Source organism: Cetorhinus maximus, chromosome 9 (genome assembly GCF_964194155.1).
Source record: "Cetorhinus maximus chromosome 9, sCetMax3.hap1.1, whole genome shotgun sequence".
Taxonomy (NCBI): Eukaryota; Metazoa; Chordata; class Chondrichthyes; order Lamniformes; family Cetorhinidae; genus Cetorhinus; species Cetorhinus maximus.
In genome coordinates, this window is record NC_135887.1 from 15223606 (window position 1) to 15245993 (window position 22388).

Consider the following 22388-nt stretch of genomic DNA (forward strand, 5'->3'; position numbering starts at 1 on the left):
CCACACAGCAGGACCCTGAAAGCAGGCCGGGGCCCTCCAGGTCTCAGCCCTCTAGAGGACACCCGCCAAGGTCATCACAGACAGGAGTAACAGTCAGCAGGCAGTCTCCACCTCTGCTGTGGATGTCCGGGGAGCACCAAGACATATCGACAGGGTTAGGAAAGTTAAGAAGATGTAGTTGCACAGCCTGGGTATTAATCACCTGTACATAATGTTCACTATTGTAAATAAACTCTCAAGAATGCCTCCCTGCCTATAGCTCCTTGTTCTGATGAGCAGTGTTCATGTCACTCAGATGTGAAACCTTGGTTCCTGCACAAGATAAAGGAGGTGTCCTGGGCCTCTTTCCTGTGCTTTGTGCAATCTTCAGACCAAAGTGATGATCCGGCCTCACACTCCCTGGACACATTACTGATGCCTGCACCTTGATGGTAGTTGTAACTGTTGCCAGAATGTCATAGGCAGGCAGCACAGATTTCCATCATTCTCTCTGTGTGCTCTCAGCACCTTTGAGGTGGGGCTGGCTCCCATCTTGTCAGCATTTGTGACCAGTGATGCTGTGCTCCTGAAGGGGTCAGGTGCTGAAGGCTGATAAAGGATCAGGTGCATTTAAAGTTTCATGGCTACGTCTCTATGATATGACCCTAATCACAGAGCACAAGCGAGCTCTCCAGGCCAGACAAGAGTCAAATATTCACAAATGCAATGTGAGAATCTGTGGTCTGCATGTTGTCATCATCCTCCACAAATTTAGCAGCTATGAGGGCCTCCCAAGTGTGCCTGCCTTGTCTGGCCAGTGCGAGGGCCTCATCATCATCATCATTGCCTTCGAGGGGCTCCTCACCCTCATCGGTGTCGGTGTCCTCCTCATTGGAGGAGACCTCCAGCTCCTCCATCTCCTCCTCAGCCAGGACCTCTCCCCATTGCAGCTCCAGGTTGTAAAGGGTGCAGCAGGTGACAACGATGCATGACACCCTTTGCGGACTGTATTGCAGGGCTCCACCAGACCATCCAGGCACCGGAACCTCATTTTCAGTGTCCCGGTGGTTTGCTCCACCAAGGCGCAGGTTGCAGCATGAGCCTCATTATACCGTCGCTCTGCTGTAGTCTGAGGCCGCCGCACGGGTGTCATCAGCCACGGCCCTTGTACCTGAGGACCTGCAGCCTCTGTGGACCCTGGAGGATGTCAGGGATCTGTGATGGACTGAGAATGTAGAGTCATGCACACTCCCCGGAAATTGTGTGCAGACCTGCAGGATGTGTTGTAGTGGTCGCACACCAGCTGCACACTCAGCAAATGGAATCCCTTGCGGTTGATGTAGTTGACCCCTTGTTGCGATGGAGATCTGAGCACCACGTGTGTGCAGTTGATTACACCCTGCACCCGTCGGAAACCTGAGCGTGGGGTGATGATTCCAGCAAGCTGGCCTTATAATGATACACAGATGTATTATAATAAGGCTCCTGACATCCGATGGCGGGAAATGCAGCCCGCCATTGACAGGCTGAGTGGAAGATCGCAAACTGGTTTCACAACGTTGTGAAACTGATTCTTGGCCATATTGTCTGCTCAAGCCACCGAACACGCCCGACGCCAGCGGGCACGGAAAATTCCGCCCCATATCTCACCTCCTGACTGATCAGCAAAGTAAAACAAAAACAGAATTACCTGGAAAAACTCAGCAGGTTTGGCAGCATCGGCGGAGAAGAAAAGAGTTGACGTTTCGAGTCCTCATGACCCTTCAACAGAACTGAGTAATATTAGGAGAGGGGTGAAATATAAGCTGGTTTAAGGTGGTGGGGGGTGGGGGGAGAGAAGTTGGGGGGAGGGGTGGGGGGGTGGTTGTAGGGACAAGCAAGCAGTGATAGGAGCAGATAATCAAAAGATGTCACAGACAAAGGAACAAAGAGGTGTTGAAGGTGGTGATATTATCTAAGAGAATGTGCTAATTAAGAATGGATGGCAGGACACTCAAGGTACAGCTCTAGTGGGGGTGAGGTGGAAAGATTGACAGGGCATTACAGGTATAGATTTAAAAATAATGGAAATAGGTGGGAAAAGAAAAACCTATATAAATTATTGGAAAAAACAAAAGGGAGGGGGAAGAAACGGAAAGGGGGTGGGGATGGAGGAGGGAGTTCAAGATCTAAAGTTGTTGAATTCAATATTCAGCCCGGAAGGCTGTAAAGTGCCTAGTTGGAAGATGAGGTGCTGTTCCTCCAGTTTGCATTGAGCTTCACTGGAACAATGCAGCAAGCCAAGGACAGACATGTGGGCAAGAGAGCAGGGTGGAGTGTTAAAATGGCAAGCGACAGGGAGGTTTGGGTCTTTCTTGCGGACAGACCGCAGGTCATCATCCTAAGTAAAACAAATGCCTGAAATTACATTGCAGCACTGACACACCCTGCCCTTAGTTGGAGGATTTCACTGAGTCCACGTGGCCAGTCGTGGACTGTGGAACCTATCTTTTGTTTATAATGGTGCTTTTGGATTAGAGTCGACATGGGGCTCAAACTTAGTCTGTATTTCCAGGTCACTGACTCTAATGTGAAAGTCATTCATCTTCCTGTGACTTAATGCCTCGGCTGGACATTATCAGGAGGGGGATAATATTGCTGTCAGAATTAATTGAAATAATAAAATGTGCACTTCACATAATGGGAGAAAACTTCATACCATTAGGTTATGTTTAATGGATTACGGTTTCATATAGTGCTATTGGAAACTTAAATAATTGACGAGGTTTGGTTAAAGTGGCAGTGTTAAAATCAGCATAATGCTTCTGAGCGAGATTTCCAGGACCATTAATTCAACATCACTGTGCCCAGTTTGTGGATTATCAACAGGCAACAGTGGGCAGAGTCGTCCCAGATTTGCACTAAGTGCGGTAGCGAGCGTGAAAAGCGACGATCCAGCATGGGGGATGATTCCGGTCGGCTGGCCTTATAATGATTATGCAGATGTTACAATGCGGTTCCCGACATCCGATGGTGGGAAACGCGGCCCACCATTGACGGGCTGAGCGGGCGATTGCAAACTGGTTTCACGAAGTCGTGAAACCGATTTTTGGCCTTCTCGCCATATTGTCCACTCACGCCGCCGAATACGCCCGACGCCAGCGGGCAGGGAAAATTCCATCCTCTGAATTTAAAGTAACAGCACAGGTGGCATATTATTCAAGGGACAGTTTTTCAACACGATCACCAAAAACACATCAAGCTCCCAAAATATGCCAGCTTTAGTGTCTCGCTGGGCTGAGCTGGGAGCTATGCTGGGAGGTTGGAGCTGTAGATTTTGTGGAATTTAATAATGCCAATTGTACAAGGTGTAGCAACACAGATTGTACAGGGGGCAGAACAAAAGGTTGGAAGGACAGGACATGGGGAAGAGGAAAGAGGGAGAGGGGGCGAACACGGAAGGTGAGAGAAGTGGGAATAGCAGAGAAGAGAGTTGGGAGAGGAGGTGAAGGGTGAGGGAGCAGGCAGAGAATATAACATAGGTTCTGTGGGTAACTGGAGTGAAATGACCATAAATAAATGTATAAACCACAAGCTTGGTACTGCTATGTAGAAAAAGCAAAACACTGCGATGCTGGCAATCTGAAATAAAACAGAAAATTCTGGAAAACCTCAGCAGGCCTGCAGTATCTGTGTAGAGAGAAACAGAGTTAACATTTTGAGTCCAAAAAGACTTCTTTGGAACTGCTTTGTAGATGTCATCCTCGAATCACAGTACAGCCAATGATGACTGCAATGTAACATTGGCCTGGGCTTCACTACAGTGATAATTCTGCTGACAAGTGCTACAAGTAAGACCATTGTGCTCTCTGACCCTCCAATGGCAAATTTATACCGCAATTTGCTGGAAATATAATCGGAATATGCCCCTGCAAGCATAACGGAGAACCGAGAATGATGCAACCAATGATTCAACTAAAAATCCTCTGTGATATGCTACTCAGTGTTTAAATAGATTTTTGAAGGTCGAACCGATGAGCAGAAACAAGCACAAACTCAAATTATAGACAGCTGATTCTCCTTAAGGAGCATTTTTATATCTGTCTGGTTAGTTCATTAAGTAGAACAGTGACACCCCCTCCTCCCCCATTCCAATTTCGGCTCTATGAACAGCATGGAAACTAGAGGCTTTTAGTTGCTCAAGCAGTCTGCAATCCCTGAGTTTTTTTCTCTGATTTGCTACTTGAATTGTAATACAGTGTAAATGGGCACATTGTGATCACTGATGACACCATTCACAAGGCGTAGAATTCATGATCCAAATTACACATACAACAAAAGTAATGTGTGGATGGCAGTTTAGCAACCAGCAACACTCTCCATCCGACCCCTTCCCCCAACGTCAGACATACACAATTTCTGTTGCTTTGCAGCTTGCACCGGTGACCCTAGAAACTGTCGGAAATAAGAAACAGAAAATAATGGAAATACTCAGCAGATCCGGCAGCATTGAGAGAGGAACAGAGTTAATGGGCTGGATTCATTTTCAGGTCTGCTGCTCCCCAAGGCAGCTGTCTGCCTTCAGGGTGCTCTCTCGCAGCGCTCACCCGCGCTCACGGTGACATCATCACCCGCCCTCTTCCCACCCCCCACCCCCACAGCGCTGAGCTTTTCAGTGCGCGTTTCACGCTGGCTGTCTGTTAATTGGCCAGACAGCATGAAATCGCGGTCAGGGGCTGATCGCGGTCTGTTTCCCAGCCGACTCTGGGCTCACCGATTGCGCCTGACCACCAAAGGTAAAATTCAGGCCCTACCGAATCACATGTGCAGTGAACGTTTTCCTCAAGGTTGAATCTTGAGATGCTGAGTGAATGAAAGGGCAAAATGTTGAAGCATCACTACAGTAGGTGCATATGAGCAGAAGGGTAATGCCTATTGGTTTGCAGGTTGCAGCCATTGTTGTCAAAAGCACTTATATAGCACCTATAACATGAGGATAAAACGTCCCCAGGCCCTTTGGAGGCTTAAGGGAAAAAGATGCTGAGGCAAAGAAGGAGAAGCTGGGAAATGTGATAAAAAGTTTGGTCAAATAGGTGGGTTGTAAAGAGACAGTAAAAGGAGGCGAGGGAGTTTAGAGAGGCTGATAGGTTTAAGGAAGAAATTCCAAGGTTTGGGACCATGGCAGCTGCCAATGATCGGGTGAAGGAAAGACAGGATGCACAAGAGGCCAGAGTTAAGGGGAGAGAGAGTTAAGAGGGCAGGGGTTGTCAGACTAGAGGAGGTTACAGAAATGGAGATGAGCGAAGCATGGAAAGATCTGTTCTCTGTTCTCTGCAGCCGTGACCGGTGCCAGGGTTACGGATATCTCCTCACAGCTGGAGAGGAACTTGGAGTGGGAGGGACAGCATCCAGTTGTCGTGGTCCATGTGAGAACCAATGACATAGAAGCAGGAGTAATGTTCTGCCAAGAGAATTTGAGGAGTTAGGGGCCAAATTAAAATGCAAAACATCAAAGGTAATCATCTTGGATTGTTACATGAGCCACATGCCAACTGGCATAGGGTCAAGCAGATTAGAGAATTAAACAAGTGACTCAAAGAACGGTATGGGAAGAAGGGATTTCAATTCATGGGACACTGGCAGCAGTAGTCAGGGAAGAATGAACCATTCCGTTGGGATGGGCTTCACTTAAGCGTGCTGGGTCCAGTGTCCTGGTAAAGCGTATGCCTAGGGTCACGGGCAGGGCTTTAATCTAACAAAGGGAGTGAGGTTTTGGTCAAGGGAGATTTTGAAATCCAAAGAGAAAGGTTGAAGCTTCAGAACAGTATAGGGATGTAAGTAAAGGTAAGCAAAATAGGACAGGAAGGAAAAGAGAGTTTAACAAAAATTTTACATCTGCGAATAAGGTCATTACAGGGAATAGAAGTAAAAAAATGAAATTAGAAGTTCTTTATATAAATGCACAAAGCATCTGCAATAAAATAGATGAACTAGTGGCACAAATAGAGGTAAATGATTTAGATCTAATCACCATTACAGAGACATGGTTACAAGATGATCGAGGTCGGGAAATAAATATTCCAGGGTACACAATATTTTGGAAAGACGGACAGAATGGCAAAGGAGGAGGGGTAGACCTGATAGTAACGGATGACATGAGGATATTAGTGAGACGGGATCTGGCCTCAGAAGATTATAAAGTAGAATCAGTCAGGGTGGAAATTAGGAATAGCAAGAGTCAGAAAACACTGGTGGGAGGAATTTATAGGCCCCCTCACAGCAGTTATACCATTGGGTAGAGCATTAAACAAGAAATTGTTGGACCCTGTAACAAAGGAAATATAATAATTTTGGGGGACTTTAATCCTCATACTGACTGGGACAATGAAATTAGCAAACATGGTTTAGAAGATGAGTTTGTGAAATGTTTTTGTGACAGTTTCTTGGAGCAGTATGCTGTGGAACTGACTAGGGATAAAGCTATCTCTGATCTAGTACTGTGTAATGAAACAGGGTTAATTAGTAATGCTGTAGTAAAAGATCCACTGGGAAGTGATGATCATAATACCATTGAATTCCATGTTAAGTTTGAAAGTGACATGCTCCAATCACAAACAAGAATCTTCAACCTAAACAAAGCCCAACATAGGTGTGAGGGGAGAACTGGCTAAGGTTAATTGGATAAATAGACTGAAAGGTATGGCAGTAAATGAACAGTGGGAAAAATTTAAAGAAACAATTCAAAGGATTCGACAAAAATACATTCCATTGAAAATCAAAAAATCAGCAAGAAAGACCCATCCATGACTTTCCCAGAAAGTCAATGATAGTATTAAATTGAAAAGAGGCTTATAATCTTGCAAAAACTAGGAGCAAGTCTGAGAATTGGGAGTATTTTAGGAACCCTGTCAACCTGGTGAAGCTACAACACAGGACTACCTGCATGCCAAACAGCATAAGCAGCAAGTGATAGACAAGTTCCACAACCAATGGATCAGATCTAAGCTCTGCAGTCCTACCACATCCAATTATGAACGGTTGTGGACAATTAAACAACTCACTGGAGGAGGAGGCTCCACAAATATCCCCATCCTCAATGATGGGGGAGCCCAGCACATCAATGCAAAAGATGAGGTTGAAGCATTTGCAACATTCTTCAGCCAGAAATGGTGAGTGGATGATCCATCTCAGCCTCCTCCGGAGGACCCCAGCATCACAGATGCCAATCTTCATTCGATACGCTCCACGTGATATCAAGAAACGGCTGAAGGCACTGGATACTGCAAAGGCTATGGGCCCTGACAATATTCCAGCGATAGTCCTGAAGACTAATGCTCCAGATTATGTCTCGTCCCTAGCCAAATTGTTCCAGTACATCTACAACATAGGCATCTATCTGGCAATGTGGAAATTTGCCCAGGTATGTCCTGTATACAAAAAGCAGGACAAATCCAAACCAGCCAGTTACCACCCCATCAGTCTATTCCCAATCATTAGTAAAGTGATGGAAGGGGTCATCAACAGTGCTATCAAGTGGCACTTGCTTAGCAATAACCTGCTCACTGATGCTCAGTTTGGGTTCTGTCCGGGTCACTCAACTCCTGACCTCATTAAAGTCTTGGTTCAAACATGGACAAAAGAGCTGAATTCCAGAGGTGAGGTGAGAGTGACTGCCCTTGACATCAAGGCAGCATTTGAGTGAGTGTGGCATCAAGAAGCCCTAGCAAGACTGGAGTCAGTGGGAATCAGGAGAAAACTCTCCACTGGTTAGAGTCATAGCTAGCACAAAGAAAGATGGTTCTGGTTGTTGGAGGTCAATCATTTTAGTTCCAGAATATCAATGCAGAAGTTCCTCAGGATAGTGTTCTAGGCCCAACCATCTTCAGCTGCTTCATCAATGATCTTCCTTCTATCATAGGGTCAGATGTGGGGATGTTCGCTGATGATTGCATAATATTCAGCACCATTCGCCACTCCTCAAGTATTGAAGCAGTCCATGTCCAAATGCAGTGGGACCTGGACAGTATCCAGGCTTGGGCTGACGAGTGGCAAGTAATATTTGTGCCACACAAGTGCCAGGCAATGAGTATCCCCAACAAGAGAGAATCTAACCATCGCCCCTTGATGTTCAATGGCATTACCATCATTGAATCCCCCGCTACCAACATCCCAGCGGGTTACCATTAACCAGAAACTGAATTGGACTAGCCATATAAATACTGTGGCTACATGAGCAGGTCAGAGGCTAGGAATCCTGCAGTGAATAACTCACCTCCTGACTTCCCAAAGCCTGTCTACCATCTACAAGGCACAAGTCAAGAGTGTGATAGAATACTCTCCATTTGCCTGGATGAATGTAGCTCCAGGACACTCAAGAAACTTGACACCATCCAGGACAAAGCAATCCACTTGATTGGCACCCCATCTACAAACATTCAACCCCTCCACCACCAATGCAAAGTGCCAGCAGTGTGTACCATCTACAGGAACTCAGTAAGGATCCATAGACAATACCTTCCAAACCCACAACTGCTACCATAAAGAAGAACAAGGGCAGCAGACACATGAGAACATCACCACCTGGAAGTTCTGCTCCAAGTCACTTACCATCCTGACTTGGAAAAATGTCATCGTTCCTTCACTGTCACTGGGTCAAAATCCTGGAATCCCCTTCCTAACAGCCCTGTGGGTGTACCTACATCATATGGACTGCAGCGGTTCAAGAAGCCAGCTCACCACCACCTTCACAAGGGCAATTAGGGATGGGAAATAAATGCTGGCCCAGCCAGCAACACCCACATCCAATGAATTAATAAAAAACAGCCAGCAAAAAGTAGATAAAATGGGATAAATTAGAATATGAGTGCAAACTAGCCAGAAATACAAAAACAGATTGCAAGAGCTTTTATAAGTATATAAAAATGAAAAGAGTAGTTAAAGTGAATAAAAGCAAAATACTGGGCATAGATGGGGCATTTTCAAGTAGGCACACAGTGAATAGTGGAGCGCCCCAAGGATCAGTGCTGGGGCTTCAGCTATTTACAATCTATAGTCATGACTTAGATGAAGAGATAGAGAGCAATGTATCTAAGTTTGCTGATGATACAGAGCTAGGTCAGAATGCAAATTCTGAGAAGGACATAAAGAGGTAAAGACAGGTTAAGTGAGTGGGCAACGTGATGGCAGCTGGAATATAACACAGGGGAAATGTGAAATTATTCACTTTGGTCATAAGAATAGAAAAGCAGAATATTTTTTAAAAGGTAAGAAACTTGTTAGTGTTGATGTTTAAAGAGACTTGGGTGTGCCTGTATATAAGGAGCTCAGAAAGTTAGCATGCAAGTACAGCAAGCAATTCGGAAGGTTGGCCTTTTTTGAAAGGGGATTGGAGTACAGGAATAAAGCAGTCCAGCTACAATTATACACGGTTTTAGTGAGACCGCATCTGGACTACTGTGTGCAGTTTTGGTCTCCACGTTTAGGAAAGGATTAACTTGCATTAGAGACAATACAGCAAAGGTTCATTAAATTGGTCCCTGGGATGAGGGGTTGTCCAATGAGAGAGACTGAGTAAATTGGGCCTATATTCTCTGGAGTTTGGAAGAACATGAGGCAATCTGACTGAAATATACAAGATTCAGAAGGGGCTTGATAGAGTGGACACCGTGGGATTGTTTCCACTGGTCAGAGAATCTAAAACACGGAGCCACAGTCTCAGGATAAGGGGCCAATCATTTAGGACTGAGATGGGAAATTACTTCACTCAAAGGATTGTGAATCTTTGGAATTCTCCATCCCGGAGGGTTGTTGATGGTCAGTCGTTGAATACCTTTAAGACTGGGATTGATGGATTTTTGGTCTCTCAGGGAATTAAGGGATATGGGATGCAGGCAGGAAAGTAGAGTTGAAGCCCAAGATCAGCCATGATCATATTGAGAGACCGAACAGGATCGACAGGCTATGTGATCTACTCCGGCTCCTATTTCTTGTGTTCTTGTGACTTAAACACAGAATTGAGAAATTTAAACTTGAAGTTTTGGAAGGCCAGAAGCAATGTTGGTCAGCAAGGCCAGGATGTGAGTTGAGCAAGATTTGGTGCAGCTTAGGTTACAGGATCCAAACATTAGCCCGTGAGTCTAGGAAATCTGCTCCACAAAGTCTGTGTTACTCAGTCCCACTTGCACTTCTAATTTGAATTTGTTGGTTTGTTCAGTTTGAGTTTAGGAGGAATGGTGTCTCTATTGGTGTGGGGGAGGAGGGAAGGATGTTGGAAAGAGCTGTTGCTTCCTTGGTGGATTAATTCTGAATCAGCACATTAGGAATTTGCTATTGTCAGCAATCTTCAATATATGCAGATCAATGCGGACACAGATTAAAACTGTAAATATAGCCCCTGAGGCTTCTTGGTACACACTTGTGTGGTACACGAAGACAAAAATTTTGACAGCCCTGCACTGGTTTGTCACTGTAAGCCTGCTGAGTTTAGCAAAAATGTTTTTTTTCTATAATTCTTTGACAGATCAATAATCTGTAAGGGTCAATGTAGCAGTGCATGTTTGCAGAGAAAGCCATACCTCCCACTTTAAATGGTTAAACCGAAAAGCTTGCATTTATATCGAGCCTTTCATAACCTCAGATGTTCCAAAGTGTTTTACAGGCAATGAAGCACTTTCAAAGTGTAGTCACTGTTGTAATGTAGGAAAGGGGCTCTCAACCTTGTTGCTTCTGAGCTCTCTACTGTGTTATCAAAATTCCACACGTGCTACTTACAAACTGAGTGCAATCCGCCATTCTTTCCCCATTTTGGGCTGAGGTTCTGTCTATTCTCCCACACAATTATCCTGTCAATTTGCAAGTACTTTGTATCTTAAGCAAGCATTTTTTAAAAATTGCACATACTATATTGACACTGGACACAATTCTAATTCACAGTGATACAGCAGACATTCACTGGTTATTTTCTGAAACCTTCTCCAGATCCTGAATGGTCTGTAGGCGCTCTGTTAATAACAAAAGCAAAATACTGTGGATGCTTGAAAACTGAAATAAAAATAGAAATTGCTGCAAATATCAGCGTAGGATAAGGGTATCTGGCATAGCAAGGGTTAATATGGGTTTGGGAAACAGTACCACCCACAGTGTGATGTAAAGAGACACATGACCTGAGATTAGAGTTGGTTGTGGACTGGACAGAGACCTGCATAGAAGCAAGCATGGGGTTGGCTCATAGCTTGGGCCATACTCTTTCTATATGTTTGTAGTTATGTATTATCAATAAACACTTAAGGTTCAGCCATACAAGGCTTAGAACCCCTTTGTGTGACCTACTGAACAGACATACAACATACAATACTTTGGGTCAAAATCCTGAACCTCCCTCCCTAACAGCACTGTGGGTGTACTCAAGCCGCATGGACTGCAGCGGTTCAAGAAAACAGCGTAACACCGCCTTCTCAAGGGCAATTAGGGATGGGAAATAGATGCTGGACTGACCAGTGATGCCCACATCTCATGAATGAATTCAAAAAACGTTTAGCAGCTCAGGCAGCACCTGATGTGGAGAGTGAAAGACAGTTAACGGAATTTTAAGCTCTCACTGGCGGAGAGCTTGAAGGCAGGAATGGCATGGTAATTAGGTGAGATGGTGGTGTACTGGAACCCCGTCACCTTCCTGCCTCTGCCAGAATTAAGTTATGAACGGGAAGGCCCATGATCGATATACTCACCCCACTGCCAATTGAGGCACTTAAGTGGCCAATTAATGACCCTGCCACAGCTGGTATTAATCCAGTGGCAAGGGGGCTGTCACCATACAGCATGCATGGCAGCTAAAGCCATGTGACCAGATTCTCACCTCCGGGGTGGTGAGGAGGAAGCCCTCAATCAGAGGCATTCAATGCCTGTTCATGGGACTGGACGTCAGAAAGACCTGCTGAGAGCTGCCCTCCTGCCAACCCCCCTGCACCTCCATGACCTCTACCCCACTAACCCCTTTGACCTGGGTTGCCTGGCGATCCTGGGACTCTGGTGCTTGACCTTCTGGTTGCAGCCACGGCCTCCCCTGTGGAGCTGGTGAGCACAAGAGCTATTGGCCTCTGAACTCTCCGGATCTTGATTCCAGTTGAAGGTGTTGCCGCCTTATTGGTTTGGGGTTCAGCAGGCCTTCCCAAAAAGTGCAGCACAGGTGGGTGTATCTAACCTCAATAAGATTCCACCAAACATTTCAAATCTGTCACTGAACTCTGTTTCTCTCTTTGTAAAAAAATTATAAATTATTGGAAAAAGGGGGATCGGAAAGGGGGTGGGGATGGAGGAGAGAGTTCATGATCTGAAATTGTTGAACTCAATATTCAGTCCAGAAGACTGTAAAGTGCCTAGTCGGAAGATGAGGTGCTGTTCCTCCAGTTTGCGTTGAGCTTCACTGGAACATTGCAGCAGGCCAAGGATGGACATGTGGGCATGAGAGCAGGGTGGTGGTTTAAATGGCAAGCGACAGGGAGGTCTGGGTCATGCTTGCGGACAGACCGAAGGTGTTCCGCAAAGCGGTCACCCAGTCTGCGTTTGGTCTCTCCAATGTAGAGAAGACCGCATTGGGAGCAACGAATGCAGTAGACTAAATTGAGGGAAGTTCAAGTGAAGTGCTGCTTCACTTGAAAGGAGTGTTTGGGCCCTTGGACGGTGAGGAGGGGGGAAGTAAAGGGGCAGGGGTTGCACCTTCTGCGGTTGCATGGGAAGGTGCAGTGGGAGGGGACTTTTCCCACCTATTTTTAAATTTATTTCGATCTATTGTTTCATCTCCACCTTTTAGCTCACTTCGATCCTTTCTCCCCACCCCACCCCCACTGGGGCCATCTGCCACTAGCTTGTCCTGCTTGCTACCCTTAATGTCCCAATTAGCACGCCCTTTAGATAAAATCACCACCGTCAACATCCCTTTGTCCATGACACCTTTGGCAATCTCTTCTTGGCCTCCACCTATCATTGGCCCCCCTATTAAGCTCCACCTGTCCCACCCCCCTCTACCGGCTTATATTTCATCTCATTTCTATATTCTGATGAAAGGTCATACGGACTTGAAACATCAACTATATCCCTCTCCGCAGATGCAGTCAGACCTGCTGAGTTTTTCCAAGTATTTTTGTTTTAGATTTCCAGCATCCGCAGTATTTTGCTTTTATCTGTTTCTCTCTTCACAGATGTTGCTTGACTTGCTGGGTATTTTTTTATTTGCTCATGGGATGTGGATATTGCCCATTTCAGAGGGTATTTAAGAGTCTACCACATTGGGGTGGGGGTGGTCTGGAGCCATATGTAGGTGACAATGGCTGCATGGTCAGCATCAGACTTTTAATTCCATTGAATCCAAATTCCACCATCTACTGTGGCAGGATTCAAACCCAGGCCCCCTTGACCATTGCCCTGAGTCTCTGGAATACTAGTCCAGTGACAATGCCACTATGCCACCACCTCCCCTGCTGGTTTTGTTGTGTGTTTCTTACTCTTGTCAAGATCCCCTGATGTAGTAAATGCGGCAAACTAATATGAACACGACATGATCCCTCAAAAGCAATGAGATAATGCACAAATAATTTGTTTTAATGGTATTGGTTGAGGGATAAATGTTGGCCAGGGTATCATGAGAACCCCCCTGCTCTTCATCAAACATTGGATCTTTAACATCCACTGGGAGGGCAGTGTCATTACAAGCAATCCAAACCTCATTCATGCAAACCAATTTCTAGTGACAACTCCAGGAAGTCCAAATGTCCAAATACAACTGTGTTTCAGGACTCATCCCTGATATTCAGAGCAAAAAAAGAGTACCTGTATTGATATTAAGAGCCAGCTGGCTTGCAGTCGTAAGTTCAGACCATAAAGTGTTATGTCAAATTACATTTTACTGGAGCATTTTCCTTTGTCTACAAACAAGCCCATGAGTTGGCATTTTGTGTTATTTATTAATGCATAGCCAAGACCGACGTTGCTAGGAAATGTCAATAAAATAAAAGACTTGGTTCTCTTGTTGGACATTTATCAGCTTTCCCTATCTCAGAGTGCAGTCACCGTGCATAAATTTCAGTGACTGCAGTGCAGGGATTATCTAAAGCTTACTATCACTCTTTGTTAATGTTTGTCATATTGAGTCCTTGGGAAGTGGCAGATTTTGAATAAGTATGACTGCAGTATGGCATTAACACTGTAGGAGAGACAATCTCGCCAGCCATACCAGCAATGTACTAAATACAGTGCGTGTTCTTTCTGCATGTCATGTTTGACCTTGTTATGATAATAAACCAATATATAGTGAGCTATACAAAGAATCGGCCATTCCCGACATCTGACACTAATAAATAACAGCTTATCTACTAATGTTTGTCACAGGACACAAGAAAGCTGCATTACTGAATAGCCCAAATTTTATTCTAAATTCAAAAAAAAAATCTTGAAGGTGCTGACATGACCTTTAACTCTATTTTTGGAGACAACATTAACAGAAACGGAGTCAACAGGTTCTAATATGTGACGAGTACAGCCAGCATGTTGCTAAGTGGTGTTGCTAGGATTTAGGTGTTGGGAAATATGTCACATAGCATATTCCCATCTTTAAGCAGTTTTAATCTTGCAATTTCAACTGCACGACTGTGGGTCCAAAGTCATCTGTTCCTCCTAAGCGTGCTACACTTATCACATATCATGTCTCAAATTACTCCTATAGTATAGCCCAATTTTTTTTTTAAGTAATGGATCTGATCTGCATTTGATTAAAACCAGTTGTTTACAGTGAGTATTTAAGGTACCTTTCACTCTTAATGTTCTTGCACTTACTTAATGTTATATAGGGATCTTAGCTTCAATTACAAGTTTCAGTTTTGATAGACATTGGAAAGACTAGGAATAATTTATTATTGTTAGAAGCTCTTATTGTTCTGCTTTGATTTTTTTCCCCTTTTTTTCTGGGAGGAATTGCTTTATATGTTAAGGTGCAATGCCCTTATGATGAAATATTTGCTAAACCTAACGTGTTTGGGATGGGGAGTGAGCCAGAATAAGGGCAGCAATAATTTTCGTCGCAAATGGTGGTGTGCATTGGCATGACTTTTTATCATGAATAAATGAACAAAATAGATTTGCCAAAAATCTTTCCATGAAGGTGGTGCCCTTTTATTTGAGTTAACTACAGTTAGGATTGGCTCTTCCCTCAGCTCCTATCTGAATGTGTCAGTACAGATCATATTACACCAAAGAATCAATCTTTGGCTTCATGTTCTGGGCTCTTGTATCTCTGTCTTCCTGTCTCATTCACTCAAATTGCTTAATTATTTGATTCCCTGCAGGGAGAGATCTATGGGTACTTGCAATCTCAGGGAAGAACTCCAAGCAGCACACTTTGGGGATCCCTGAGGTGAAATATGTTGGAAACATGCATGGAAATGAGGTAAGAAGACCAGCAATGAAAGGTTAAGTGACAGCTGACATTTGTGCACTGCCAGCCACTGCTTTCCTGGATTTCTTTTTTTAAAAACAATTTTATTTGATTACCCAGAAAGAAAACATGCTTCAAAATCAAACCGCTCTGAAGTATGAGCATTTCAATGGTTTTTTTCTCTCTGTTTCTCGCTTAGTTTTTGAAAAAAATAATTTTGCATAAACATGGATTGTCATCTTTTGACAAACTAACTTGAAACGGGCTGGGGAGCACATTAACATCAATGGAGGCATTGTCATTGGCTCAAGGGCTGTTCTGGTTATTGTCTCATTTCTATCATGCACAATCATTCAGCTCCCTCACCCTGTCAAGCTCATTCGCTCCTCCCATCTACTGTTCCAATTAATGTCATCGACACTCACTGTTTCAGCAGATGTATTCTAATTATAATTGATCATTGCGTGTAAGATTCCAAATCCATTCGTTTTCTAACAATATACTACAAAGACGCTTGGGTTGAAATTGTGTGGCGAGGTATTGGTAAGAAGCATGTTAACATGTTTGTATGAGATTCCTTTTATTATCCTAGGTTAGCACCTTCATTAAGATAGAAAAGGAGTTTGATTCCAGTGTGTTTCTTACTGATGATTATTACTGCACATGATTTCTATGAAGATCAATTAAAACGGATCTGTAGTGTATTTGGTGCAATAATAAAGTGATGCAATAACAGTTCTGATATAAATTATGCCCTCAGATGTAAATGCAAAAAGCGATCCTTTAACTTTACAGCAGTTCTTTCCCATTGAATTGTTTAATGGTGTAATTGATATTTATTGAACAGCCATTGAATTTTTTATCCAGGAGTGTGTGTTTAATGATGGAGTGACATATCAGGCTGAATTTTCCCAGTTGGGTCGTGCTCCTGACATTGGTCTTAATTTGTTACCGTCCTCCGTCCGGTGGGTAGTCTCTGCCGCCTTGACCCCCACTTCCGACAAGATCGCTTGGAGGTGGGAACACTTCAAGTGGCCAACCAGTGTGCCATTTTACAACTTAAAATTCAGCCCATTGTTTCTAAGGCAGTGGTAAGACCTGGGAATAGTGTCTATCCTTTACCTGGGGTCCTCAGTAATGCACTCCCATGCATTTTCTCGCAGCCCGTTCAGTTGTGAGATGATTTTTGTTCTCTCTCTCTCTCCATTGGGAGGAGGTAGAGAATGGGGTGATCCCAACAGGCATTGCACAAGTGGGTCACTGAGTATCTCCATGTCCCAGCCCCATTGAAATGAAGGGATCATAGATGAGAAACCTGAATGCTCACGTGTCCAACACTTTGGGACAGCATGTTGGAGCATGTGTCAGCCTTAGCTCAGTGGTATCTCCCTCTGACTCAGAAGGTTGTGTGTTTAAGAAACCTCCAGGGGCTTCAACATAATCTAGGCTGACACCTGGAGGTGCCGAATTTCGGATGAGAAGTTAAACCAAGGTGTCTGCCCACTCAGCTGTATGTAAAAGAGCCCATGACATTATTTGAATGGGGTGGACGTTCTATTGGTGTGCTGGCCAACATTTACCCCTCAGCTAACACCACTAAAAACAGCTTATCTGGTCATTTATCTCTTTGCTGTTATTGGGACTTTGCCCACAAATTGATCGCTGCATTTGTCTACATAACACCACAAACTACAATTCAAAGGTACAGTCAAGGCCACTTCAATGAATAACTGAATAAAGAATAAACCCATGTCCACACCCATTTTTCTATTTTTTCTAATTATAGCTGTCAATGTTAACTGTTAGATGAATATACCCTTTGAATGATTGTAAAAGTCTGGATTTATTCATCTAGACTTTATACTGCATCCCTAATGCAGAAGTTAAGACCTTTTTTGCCGATCAATTTGTTAAGCTCTTTGTCCAAGTGTTTTTGATTAACCCAACAGCACTCTTCCAGACCTACAACCTTCAAATATCTCAGTGCTTCTCTGATTCTGGCCTTTGGCACGTCCCCGATTTTCAATGCTCCTCAAGTGGTGTTGGCGCCTTCAGTTGTTGAGGCCCTAAGCTCTAGAATCCCCTCCCTCAATCTCTCTGCCTCTTTATCCCTCTCTACTCCTTTCGGCCATGGCAGATGAAATTTAATGAGGAGTAGTGTGAAGTGATGCATTTTGGTAGGAAGAACAGAGGGGGGGGCAATACGAAATAAAGGATACAATTCTAAAGAGGTTGCAGAAGCAGAGGGATCTGTGGGCATCTGTGCCCAAATAGTCGAAGGCCTCAGGGCAGGTTGAGAAAGAGGATAATAAGGTATCCGGGATCCTGTGCTCTATAAATAGAGACTTAGGACAGGATTTGCCAATTGGATAGACAGCCTGACATTGACCGAAAAAGTAGGTTGCGGACACACATGGGCTTCCGTCAGGACCTCCCCCTCAATTTTACGGGCAGCAGCTAATTAAGTACTCATGCCATTTTGGTCCCAAGCGGCACCCGTAACATTCAAATAATGGTTGCTAATGAGACCAATTTCGCAATCTATGGGCAGAGTTTTACTTCAGTCTTTGGGGCCCTGACATTGGGACAAGATTGGGTTCCCAAGCCTGAGCTTGTTGGCAGTGAGACCAGCTCAATAATTTTACCAGAGGCAGGCTCCTAATTTGCCACCCTCAGGCTCTCTGCCCAATTAAGGAAGGTGAGTAGGATGTGATGGCTGCCGGGTCAAAAATAGGGCCGGCAGCTCTGAAGGAGCGAGAGCCCTTTCGGGAGAGGTGGGCGCTGCTGAGACAGGTTGGGGATTGGGAGGGCGCCTCAACATGGAGACCCCTTCAAGAGGTAAGTAAGAAATTTAAAATCAGAGGGGCCAAGCAGGCAGGGCCCTCCCGGTGGCCCATTGAGGCTGCACGGGCCCACCTTCCATGCCCAAGGCTCCCTCCTTAGGAGGGAGTCTCTGGGTCCAATGGCCCCTCGAACGGCTGCAGGGAGGCTGCCTCCATGAAACTGGTAGCCTCCCCACAGTGTAGGGGTCTGCTCTGCCACTGGCAAAATGCTGGCAGGCAGGAAAATTGCCCTTAATAGGGCCGCTTTAAATTTTGGCTGCCTGCCTCTGCTCACCACCCCAGGGCCAGGAAAGACTGCCCTATATTTCTGTGACTAATGGGAACACTGGCCAGGATTTTACCACCCCGTCCCGGCGTGTCTCCCCGCGGCCGATGCGGTGAGCCATTTAAACCTCCATTCAGTTTGGTGGGACCATAATATTCCACTGGGTGGGAGCGGCCGTAAAATCCAGGCCACTGTCTCTAAACAAGAAAGTTCTTGCTCTGATCAGGTGAAAATAATCAGGATGCTAAACATGATGGAAGTTTCCCAGAGATGTTTAAACAGTTTGTCATATCACAACCTTTTTTTTTAAAGATTTGTGGTGCTGCATTGCGGACCCATTCCAAAACTAGGGGTCATAAATATAAGATAGTCAGTAATAAATCCAGTAAGGACTTTACAAGAATCTTCTTCACCCAAGAGGGGTGAGAATTTTTTTAAAAAATTCATTCATGGGATGTGGGTGTCACTGGCTAGGCCAGCATTTATTTGCCCATCCCTAATTGCCCTTGAGAAGGTGGTGGTGAGCTGCCTTCTTGAACTGCTACAGTCCATGTGGTGTAGGTACACCCACTGTGCTGTTATGGGGGGAGTTTCAGGATTTTGACCCAGCAACAGGGAAGGAACGGCGATGTATTTCCAAGTCAGGATGGTGAGTGACTTGGAGGGGAACTTGCTGCTGTAGTGGATAGTTGAAATGAATAGCATTAATACACTTAAGGGGACGCTGGATAAGTACAAGAGGTAGAAAGGAATCGAAGGATATTTAGACAGGGTTAGATAAAATAAGATGAGAAGAGGCGCGCGTGGATTGTTTCTGTGGTGTTAATTTTGTGTACTTCAGTGTACATTGTAGTGAAGCAAATGATGTAAGTACACTTTAGATTTTCCAAAACAAATGTGGGACTGTTTTTACAGTCCTATAAATGCAATCCGGTTTACATATACCCTCTTGTCAAACTCAATAGAACTGTCAAACTGGATAAAAGAAACAGGTTAGTGAATAATTGCAGCAGGACTTTATTACTTGTTAATTGCAACCCTCTTGCAATGAAGACTAACATATAATTTGCCTTCCTAATTACTTGCCGCACTTGCTCTGAAGCACTCTGGGATGTTCTGACGTCATGAAAGGCGCTATATAAATGCAAGTCTGTTCTTTCATTTCCCGGTACAAGGTTGTGGCCTCCGGCAGAGAAAAATAGAGAGTAAGATGGACTTAAAAGGTTAATTTTCTGGGTTTCAGAAACGGACTGAAACAGTTCAGGCGATGCAAACAAAACATGGCCAATTTGGATAGTACAGAAAGTGGCAACGAATCACCGCAAATACTACAAGTTCGCAATCCTCTCCCATGTATATTGGTAGACAGCCCTCCAGGTTCATGCTAAGTGCAAATTTACAACAGAACCACTGCAACTGTTTAGTGAGAGTGGCTCGGAGTTATTTACTCAGAGTGAAAACACGCAGCGCCTGACCTTAAGGGATTGCTGAGGCTCTTTAGCAGGAGATATGTATCAGGCTGGGGTAAACTCTGAATGCTTGAACCTCCTGCTGATTTCAGCTGGAAGTCAAACCCCTCAATGCATACAGCTGACAAGCAATTTAATAGCTCCCGGCATATGAATGGAGTCAGGCCGGCCCATTAACAGAAACCCAAGGGATCAAATCGAGTTCGGGTCACAACAATTCTGCAAACACTGAAAATTTGAAACAAAAGCAGAAAGCGCTGGAAACACGAAGTGGAACCTGTTGGCTTCAGAAAAGACAAAAGGTGCATTATGGTTTTGGAGTGAAATTTTTGTTTTGAGGCCTGCTGGTCAAAAACTCACTTTTGGGAACTGTGAAAGAGCTAACAGCGAATGCATGTCCTTTTAGAAAGAAACTGCTCATTTATCACGAGTTTAACAGTAAAAAGACAAAGCTACAAATCCTGGAAGTCTGCAATAAAAATAGAAGAATCCTGGCTGTGTACAGCAGTGCAGGGTGGGGTTTTGTGGTGGTTATGACACTGGGGTGCTAACCCAGAAGTCGTGAGTTCCACCCCCACTGGGCCTCAATAAACTTGATACTTTGTGGGCTAGTGTCAGGAGGAAAAGGACCCATAAAAGTTGTCCCGTTGTTGTTTTAAAATAAAATTAAATTCTTGATGTTGTTCAGGGAAGGGTCTCCCAATGCATCATTAAAGCATTGAGGGATGGACAATAAATGTGATCATGAAGAATAAATTTTAAGAAAAGATCAGTACCTGAAAAGAGTAACATTTTGGATTGAGATCCTTCGTCCCAGTTGAAAGGGTAAAGCCGTAATTCCAATCTATCATCTATCTTGAGGGTGCAGACTGTCCTGTGCTTTTTCTTCCCCATTTTGGTGAACCAATTATGAATGGCCTTGATTTTGTACTGATGATTCTGTCCATGTTTTGCACTCTCAGATTGTTGAAAGAAGGAACTGTGTTGATATGGCACCTTATTTCATCTTTCACAAACATCTCCCTGTACTATTCTTTAATATTTATCCTCGGAATGTGTCTAACAACACTGGCAAGGCTATAGTTGTTGCCTACCCTGCATTGGGCCAAGAAGGTGGTGATGGGCCTATTCCTCAAGCCACTGCAGCCCTGGTGGTGATGGTGCTCTTGTTATAGAGAGGGAGTTAAAATTATGACCCTGATGAAGTAAAAGGGATAATTGTCCAAGTCAGAATGGTGTGTAGTTTAGGGGTGGTGTTGTTCCCGCAATGTTGCTGTTAGGAACATAGGAGCAGACCATTCAGCCCTTTGAGCCTGCACCACCATTCAAACAGATCTTGGCTGTTCATCTATCTCTACATCATTTTTCTCCACTATCCCCATATGCCTTGATGTCATTAGTATCCAGAAATCTATTGATTTCTGTTTTGATTATGCTCAATGATTGAGCTTCCACAGCTCTCCTCCATGGTGGAGGTTACAGGGGTTGGGACAGGTTTTCAAAGTGTCAATCATGGCTCAATGGGTCGCATTTTTTCCTCTGAGCCAGGTTCATATAATCCCATCCCAGAGATTTGAGCACAGGAATCTGTGCTGACACTCTGGTGCCGTACTGAGAGACTGCTGCACTGTTGGAGGTACTGTCTTTCAGATGAGGCATTAAATCAAGGCCCGTCTGTCTTCTCAGATGAAAGTAAAAGACCCCTAACATTATTTCAAAGGAGATCAGGGAGTTTTCTTTGGTATCTTGGCCATTATTTACACCACTAAATAAATGATCACATTGCTATTTGTAGGAGCTTGCTGTGTGCAAATTGGTTGCTGTATTTTCTGCATTACAACAGTGCCTACACATCAAAAGCATTTAATTGGCTGTAAAGTGCTTTGGGACATCCTGAGTTGTGAAAGATGTGCTATAAATTTAAGTATTCTCTTTGTAAGCTTCAAATATAATGAATTGCTTTGAAGAGCTGTTACTCTTGTCATGCAGGCAAATCCAGTAACTATTCACAGTTGACCTTTTTGTGATGGTGTTGGTGGGTTGTTGGCAAGGACGTCGGGTGGAATTTTCCATTTTTGAAGCTAAGTGCAGTGGCCGGCAGGTTCTGCAGCGCGTTTCCTGCTGGTCAGAATGGCGGGAAATCACAACCGATCCCGCGCTCGGAAGCTCATTAACTATGCATAGGCGAGTATCTCTCCGAATCACATGGCGGGTTGGGAACTGATTTGTCCGCCCTGCCATTACCTAATGGGGGGGCGTCAAAGGATTGGGCATCATGTTTAAACGCCACCCAAGCTCACACATTTCACTCACTCCAGCCCAGCTATCTTGCAGGATACGTGTAGAGATGGCAACCAACAGGAGGAAGAAGGCTGCACCCAGCTTCTGCCCCAACACCCTCCAGGCCTTGATCAGAGGAGTACAGCAGC

The 22388-nt window shown here is 44.5% G+C and overlaps 2 protein-coding genes across 2 annotated transcripts in view; both read left to right on the forward strand.

Moving 5' to 3' along the window:
- The window catches only part of LOC144684289 (carboxypeptidase D-like), a 181371-nt gene extending 165322 nt beyond the window's left edge, over positions 1-16049 (forward strand). Inside the window, exons 19-20 of the mRNA XM_078547917.1 lie at positions 15294-15394; positions 15975-16049. Of these exons, the coding sequence (XP_078404043.1) occupies positions 15294-15394; positions 15975-16049 (176 nt within the window). The remainder of the gene's footprint in view (positions 1-15293; positions 15395-15974) is intronic.
- Positions 15242-22388, forward strand: part of LOC144684401 (carboxypeptidase M-like) — a 105361-nt gene continuing 98214 nt past the window's right edge. The window contains exon 1 of the mRNA XM_078548131.1: positions 15242-15394. The gene's annotated coding sequence lies outside the window, so the exon portion shown is untranslated. The remainder of the gene's footprint in view (positions 15395-22388) is intronic.